General features: G+C 36.3%; 1 protein-coding gene across 1 annotated transcript; it reads right to left on the reverse strand.

Moving 5' to 3' along the window:
- Positions 1-206: 206 nt before the first annotated feature.
- LOC138691254 (keratin-associated protein 10-6-like) lies at positions 207-8093 on the reverse strand. The gene is made up of 2 exons (XM_069813075.1): positions 7964-8093; positions 207-1723 (listed from the first exon to the last, which is right to left on the reverse strand). The coding sequence occupies exon 2, from the start codon at positions 1721-1723 to the stop codon at positions 329-331; it is 1395 nt and encodes a 464-aa protein (XP_069669176.1). The 5' UTR covers positions 7964-8093; the 3' UTR covers positions 207-328.
- Positions 8094-8422: the final 329 nt, after the last annotated feature.

The following is an 8422-nucleotide window of genomic DNA, read 5'->3' on the forward strand; positions in this document are numbered from 1 at the left end:
CCTATATGGATTTCAGGCTATTCATATACGTATTTATCCAAAGAATAAGCTGTTAACATCTGCGTCGCATCGTCTAGCTTAGCCACCATAGTTTGTTCCATTGAAATGTTTTTTTTCTCTGGTTCCGAATCGAATTCCTGGAATGCAAACAATATGAACGTATGAAAGGTCTGTTTACTTGCACAGAAACCAGTCTAGTAAAATAATTCTTTTTATGGTATTAACTAAAGAGATTTTATTCCAAAAATTAAAATAATGTTACTACAAAGTTTATAAAATTACAACCGATTGTTATACTAAAGTTTGCCGCTGAGATGTGATGAACTCTTCACCCGACGAAAGGTTGACCTGGTTGAACACCACCAATGCCTCCAATACCGGGTGTTATACCTGGTGTTCCATAACTACCAATACCAGGCGCTCCATAACCACCAGCCCCGGGTGTTCCGTAACCACCAATACCACCATATCCGCCCAAGTACGAATATGAATTGCCAGGAGCGCACCTTAGGAACGGCCACTGATTCAGAGGAGCACATCCAGTCTGAAGGGGCACATAGGTGCATGCGCCAAGACATTGAGGAGGGCATGGTGAGGGGTAATTGATGTAGCATCCAGACACTGGTGGCTGATAGACTGGTGGCTGATAGACTGGTGGCTGATAGACTGGTGGCTGATACACTGGTGGTTGGTACACTGGTGGAGGTTGCGGACAGTATGGTTGCTGACATATCGGCTGAGGCAGATAAACTGGAGGTTGGTACACTGGCGGTTGATATATTGGTGGTTGATATACTGGAGGCGGTTGCGGACAATATGGTGGCTGACAGGTAGGCTGCGGCAGAATAACAGGAGGCTGTACTACCTGTGAAATAGGTCGATTAATGCATTGAGGACCGCACGCTTGTTGGTACCGGATAGGACATTGCTGATACGGCACCTGTACATTTGTGTAGCAAGGTAATCGGTAAGGGATTCTGCAACAGGGCTGGGTAGGATTGGAAACATTCTGACATGGTGCAGTCGTCATCGTAATGTGCGAGTCATTTCGAATCGTTGTTATACCTCCACAGGTATGGTTTACACTGAAGTTTGGAGAATTGTAAATTATAGCAGGAGTTTGGTTTATAAAGATCGTGATATTTGGTAAATTAATGTTTGGAATTATAGGCTGAGGAGCAGGCTGTGTGATGCAACAATTGTTGCTTGGATTTTTGGTACAGCAGTCTTGTTTTTGATTGCTTTTGCAGCAGTCCTGTTGTGGGCAACAACTCTGACAGCAGGATCCTTGACAAGAATTACAGTCTAGACTCTGGCATTCACATTGGTTGCTCTTTTGGCAGCAAGAGTTGCAGCATGCATTAGAACTAGGGCAGGAGTTGCAGCTAATGGAAGAGCACTCGCAGTTGCTCTTTTGGCAGCATGAATTGCAGCATGCGTTTGAGGTGCTACATGAATTACAGCTAACGGACTTGCAGTCGCAGCTTGAGCTACTACAGCAGGACTGGCAGCATGCGTTTGAATTGGAGCACGAATTGCAGTTTATCGAGGAACATTTTGATTCAGGACATCCTGTGGCTACTACCGTATTTGGGCATTGCTTGCTCAAGCAGTTGGAGTATGATCTGTAGTCAGTCTCAGTACAAGGCGCGTTGCTGCACGCAGATTCGGCACGACTCAGGCACAGCACGGCGACCACAGCAGTCAGCAGCCACTGCATCATCTGAAACACAGAAAATGTGACGAAACTGTAAACGGGACTGAAAATTATATAGTAAAAATTGTGACGAGTACAATATTCTTTTTCATGCTCGAATGTCAATTGGGCAAGATGTCACCATCTGACATCGCTTCCGTTTTTGTAAGACGAAGTTAATAAAGTTAATTATAGAGGCAGTGCCATCGTTTTCCTTATTACTGTATTTGCTTGAATCTAACGCCCACTTCTTTTACCTGAATTTAGTCTCCAAAATCGGGGTGCGCATTAGATTCGTATGCAAACTCGAAAATTCAGCTCATCGTACTGCATGTGCTTCGGCTCTGTTAGGGTTACTCGTTGCTCGTCGTTAATCAACGTTCCTCGCTTCCCGCGCTTCTGTATTTTTGTAGGCATTGTTGTTAACACCAGTAAAATACTTCAAAGTGAGTTGTGCTTGATCAGGATTTGGATTACTAAACGTGAAAGGTGTTATATGAAGCAAACTTCAAGCGAATGGTTATATTTGATGCTGAAAATCAGGGAAACAGGCAGGCTGCAAGAGAATTCGATGCAATATTGAGCTACATTTGCTTATGGCGCCAACATAAAATGGCGATATTTGCTTCAATATCGACGAGGAAGTTCACTGGCACACAAAAAGCAAGACATCCTGATGTAGACGAGATTTTGGAATTCGTACGGGAAATGAGAACAAAAAATTGGTTCCTTGTGACTAGTGACCCAGTTTCTATACAGTAAAATTAAATTTGGCAACTGTTTTGCAGCTGAGCATTACATTCGGCAGTAAGCATTATTTTATAATGAGGTGTGCATTAGATTGGAATAAACACAGTAGGCCTACATCAACCAATAGAAGGCACTTCCTAAATCACTGCTTTATTGGAATATTACCCACGGTTATAGATCAACTGAGTATTAAAAACCAAATAATACCTTTTATCACATCAGTTAAAGATCTTGGAGTACTTCTAGGCAAACGTTTTTCATACATGCATTTCAAAACATAAAAGACAAGGCATTTGAAAGATACATGGCTCTCTATCCAATTTTTAAAAGCCTGCCTTCAAGGAAAGCAAACGTCCTGCTATATACATCAGTGATCCGTTCATACATCCACTACTGCTGTGAGATACGGGGTCAAACTCATACCCATCACCTCAAGAGTCTGGAAGGAATTCAAAGATCTGTCTGCAGAATAATCACCGGTGCACACTACCTCACAAACTTTGTCAAAGTCTACACTGAACTTCATATACCCTTCCAGGTTGTTCATATCTGTATATATAATTTGAACTGGTAATGGAAATTACGGGAAAACGGCTGAACGGATTTTAATAAATGACACCTCATTTTGAAGCTTGGAACTCAAAGTTTTTCAGAAAAATAGTAGTTTTCAGTGAAATGTCAATTTTTCAACATAATTTTCCTATTTTCCAAAATCCACCTGCCGTCAGTTTTGAGAACTAGGTAATTGCATTTCAGAATAAAACAAAACACACACTACAGTAAACAATATTACACGAAGGCCATGATCTGCAAGAATGCTGACATATTTAGAGCTCAAATTAAATTGCTTATTTAAAAACTTAACTTACTAAAAATAATTTGCAGGTTCGATTCTGTGGTGTGTAATATTTTGAGTACAGCTGTGTATTGGATATTAAAAACTACGAAATTTGAGGTGGTTTGATGACATTATTACCATTAAAAATGAAATATTATTGTAGTTAATGCCATGATGTGACTATTTTTCATTAATTATACATATTAATGCTATATTGATGATATGGAAGTGAAACGTTTTGGGTTTATATAAGTCCTATATGTAGAGAATAACTTAAATTAGATTCTGATTTCTATATTTTACTGAGTGGCGGCTATGTAGTATATATAGTATATGTTACTGAAAGCTATAAAACTTACGTAAGATAATAATATTATTAAAATGAAAGATTTTTATAGTTATTAATCAAGTGGGGTTGGGTATTTTTCATATATTTAATGGCGGTGTGGTGTAGATATTTATATGCGTGGTTCTCTTCAGTATTGGCTCGAGAGAGTATCTTTCATTATTATGGAAGCAAATAACTTTCAAAATGTCTGGTATTGTTCATTGAAAATAAATCTGAAAAATGTTTATTTGAACGTCTAATGAACTTAGTTTGCAGCATTTGCTCCACAAGCCACTAGTTAAAAATATATAGGCTACTTATATGAATAAGCTACTTCTTCATACCAAAAGAGAAATAACATCCTCAAGCAATTACTTCGTCCTTGACGGTCTATTAATCAATTTTCTTTCAATATTACCTACTTATATTTCAATTTGAATAATCATATTTTTTGTAAAAGGCAAGGGACTCAGAGACCTGGTACTTATAATCAATCTTAGGAAGTTTGTACCAAAACATTGTTTTCAAGCTGAGCGTAGCCTTATTTCACTACTATAAAATACTCGGTTCATAATATGACCAACTCACAATATATCTGCAACTATGGGAGAACGCTAAAATGTGTCTCAGTGAAACTTATAGCAGAGTCCGTATAGGCCAGCTTCTGCCTGATGCTTTCCGAATTCACTGCGGGCTAAAGCAAGGAGATGCACTATCACCTTTACTTTTTAACTTCGCTTTAGAATATGGCATTAGGAAAGTTCAGGATAACAGAGAGGGTTTGGAATTAAACGGGTTACATCAGCTTCTTGTCTATGCGGATGACGTGAATATGTTAGGAGAAAATCCACAGACGATTAGGGAAAACACGAAAATTTTACTTGAAGCAAGTAATGCGATAGGTTTGGAAGTAAACCCCGAAAAGACAAAGTATATGATTATGTCTCGTGACCAGAATATTGTACGAAATGGAAATATAAAAATTGCAGATTTATCCTTCGAAGAGGTGGAGAAGTTCAAATATCTTGAAGCAACAGTAACAAATATAAATGACACTTGGGACGAAATTAAACGCAGAATAAATATGGGAAATGCCTGTTATTATTCAGTTGAGAAGCTTTTGTCGCCTAGTCTGCTGTCAAAAAATGTGAAAGTTAGAATTTATAAAACAGTTATTATTGACTATTTCGTTTATATGACGTCATTGCATTTTCGACCAATGAAGTGTAATGAAATTTTGAATTCCAACCAATCACAGTCACACTTTGTGATAATTTTTGCAGCTAGATTTATCGCTATCGATTTATCGCATGGTCGTTCTTTTGTTTAGTCATTGTCGCCAACTGTTCCCCTATAAATCGATGATCATGAATACATTAAGATGCAACTACACGGTTAAACTTTTCTTTCAACTTTAAAGCAATGAATGCAAGATTAACATTTAATATTAATTAATATATTTACGAGTGAAGACGACGTTCAAAACGGCGCTCCATGTAGATATAAAATCTTCATGCATCTTAATTTAACGTACGTTTTGAAGTTGATTCATTCATTATTCTTCCCAGATTGCATGCATACGCGATTGGAATATTGAACTGTGTAGATGCAGCTTTAGTTCCGTTACACACTACAGCGAGAATGCGTTTGTAGAGCTATAAAAAATGCTTTCCTGTAGCACGTAGTAACGGTCGAAATAAGGCACAGCTGACACTGGTCCTGCTCACACAGGTAACCTAACCTATAACTGTAGTCTATAAAATACATCTTCATCTTCTAATTCCATATCCATTGTAGGCTATCTGAAAAAAATTACATTCCTTCATTCAGATTAGATAACTACGTTTTCAACAATTCTTCATTTAATTAATGTATTAGTCAGGTTACTGTAATTATATTATAAAATTTTAAATTAAATCATGATTTCAGCAGATAATGAAAATGTATTTATATTATAATAATAAGAGAAAAGTGCAGTATATGTAATTAACATTGTTAAACCTGTATTTCGCTTTTCGCAATTGGCATTACTGAATAATAACATCGAATTTCTTTATTGCAGTAATCTATATTCATCTATTTCAACTTCACAATGTCTGAATAGGTTAAGTATTCGTAAATATGCAATTATTAACATTTTGTGATCGAATTTTAGAGATATATTATTTGCATTTTTATTTTATTCACGAAATAGTCGTAATAAATGTCACTCGAGGTCTGAGATTTCCCAGATAAATCCACTCGCTTCGCTCGTGGATTTATCGGCAGATCTCAGACCTCTCGTGACATTACTACAGATAATTGAAGTGGAATGCAACTATTTTAATAAAAAATGAAACTGAATTCACTAAGCCATCTTGACTAATAATGTCCATAGAGTTCTATAAAGATTGTGTAGTTGGCACAAGTGATAACAAAAGAACAGCCCATCTAGCGGAATATTTGTAATGATGTGATGGAACAATAATACATTTTCAAGATAGTTTAATATTGTAGTAAGTCAAATAATATCTTATTTTATTAACGTACTTTCTTTCTTCTAATCTTTATATACTTTCTTCTCTAGATAAATAAAAACCTCTAGTGAGAATATTTTTGTTAAAACTCAGATAATCAAAATCAAGAACAGAATATACGTTTGAACGCATACGCGTACATATATTGATAGTAAGCCAAAAATAAATAAATAAATAAATAAATAAATAAATAAATAAATAAATAAATAAATAAATAAGTAAATAAAATGAAATAAACACATGAAAATTAAATTCTTTATTTAATTTTTTTCTTCCGTTTATGAAACTTAATTACATATATCTGGATTCATTACGAATATGGAGTTGTATAATATTGTCCCGCGTCGTGGTATAAGACATCATGCGCCACGGAATGCGCGCTGGTTGCTGTCTTCATGGGGAAAGAATTTTTGTCATGAAATTTCGGCGAGTGTATGGAGCCAGTGCCCACCCAGTATCATGATACACTTGGGGAGCTACGATAGGTAGCGAAATTCAGTTGCGAAAACCAACTATAACGGCTGGGGGGGGGAGATCATCGTGCTAAACACACTATATTTCCATTCTGGTTGGATGATCGTCCACCTCTGCTTCGACATGCGAACGTGAGGCTAGTAGCTGGCTGGTCGGTCTGGGCTCTTAAAGGGCAGTAGCGCCATGAATTATTATTATTATTATTATTATTATTATTATTATTATTATTATTATTATTATATTTGTCCGTAACTGTGGTTGTGATTTAGTTCACAGGTTGCGCCATACTTAAATTCAGCTGAAGAAAATGTCAAATCTTCTGTTAGAATAAAAAAGACACATTGTAGGATATGCACCATTAAAATTTAACTGCAATAGTAACGCAATATATGGATTTTAAAGCAAGAAAACCCACTAAAACCAAAATTAGCATGGCCCCCATTACTGCCAACAATTCATAAATCTGTCTTTGAAATTGTTTAACTTTTTAACCATTGCTATTCAGTTCTTTTTATTAGCTTTATTCACTTATTTCTATTAGCTTTTGTCTGCAATTGTTTAATCCAAAGCCTCCTCAAATTCACGTACTAAAACATTAAAATTTCCCTATATTCAGTACACATACATTGTCATCAAAAGAGGTAATTTTTACAAAAGAATAGTTTATTAGTGGGGAAAAAAAATGTGATTTTGTACGTACTGGGCCTGGAGAATAAAAAAAAATTAAGAAATAAGTACATCGTGTAATTAAAAAAAACTCATTGCCACACTCTTTATTAATGAAAAGGATAGTACTTGAAAATATGTTGAAAATGTTCCTTCTTTGATACCCTACAACTTTTGTATAAACAGTTTCTTCATAAAATTATAAATAAGGAAGTTACAACCATTGTTATATAGGCTACTTTTTACTCACCCTGTAGAAAATGCACGCGTGTAAACACGGCGCACAGGATAATTCCCGTGCTATACCGAGATGGAACTAAAGGCTGGTTCACAATAAACCGGGAACGGAAACGGCAACGAGAACGAGAACGGAAATAATGTTAAAATAAATGCATTTAAATGTGAGCATTCACAATAGTCAATTGTGAATGCTCACATTTAAATACTTTTATTTTAACAATATTTCCGCTCTCGTTATCGTTGTCGTTTCCGTTCCCGGTTTATTGTGAACCAGCCTTTAGTCTCTGAAGAACGACCGATTCCCGAAGAAAAAGGGGAAGAAGAAGAAGAATAATGCGAATAAGAAGAAAAGGAAAACAACATGAACTCGTGGTGATATTTTAGCTGGTGTAGATCTTAAAACGATGAGATCTTTGGACTGAGCGAAATAGTTGAAAATCGTAGACACTGCTTACCTTGTAAAATCACAGTCGTCGGCAGCAACTGTAGAAACACCACTGAAGTCAGTCCCGTGGAATTCTGCACCGGTTATCTGTAATTGTGGTATCATTTATAGGCTCCCCCATGTTTGTTGTCATGGGCGTGTTAGGTTGGACTCCTTATGCTAGCGAAAAACATTGATCTCTTCAATCAACAACCCCTTCACTTTCATGTGTGTTATTTCGGAAAGTACAATGTAGAATTTATATCATCTGTATTACCTGTAGGGGGTAGGTTGTTCGTTGTATTGCCGCTAAACATGAATTCGGTTCCAATTACATGGCTAAAACTCACTGATTAAATCCTCATTAATTGTTTACGATGTTAAAACACCAGTTATTATAAGAAATTATTCGGTATTCGAAATGTTATTGATCATTATAATGATCATCAGTTGTTTCTAAATTCCATTCATTATGTGAAAAGGTCACACG

Source organism: Periplaneta americana, chromosome 16 (genome assembly GCF_040183065.1).
Source record: "Periplaneta americana isolate PAMFEO1 chromosome 16, P.americana_PAMFEO1_priV1, whole genome shotgun sequence".
Taxonomy (NCBI): Eukaryota; Metazoa; Arthropoda; class Insecta; order Blattodea; family Blattidae; genus Periplaneta; species Periplaneta americana.

Excerpts from the sequence above, each read along its gene's own strand:
- LOC138691254 (XM_069813075.1), bottom strand. The coding sequence starts at position 1,723 with ATGATGCAGTGGCTGCTGACTGCTGTGGTCGCCGTGCTGTGCCTGAGT.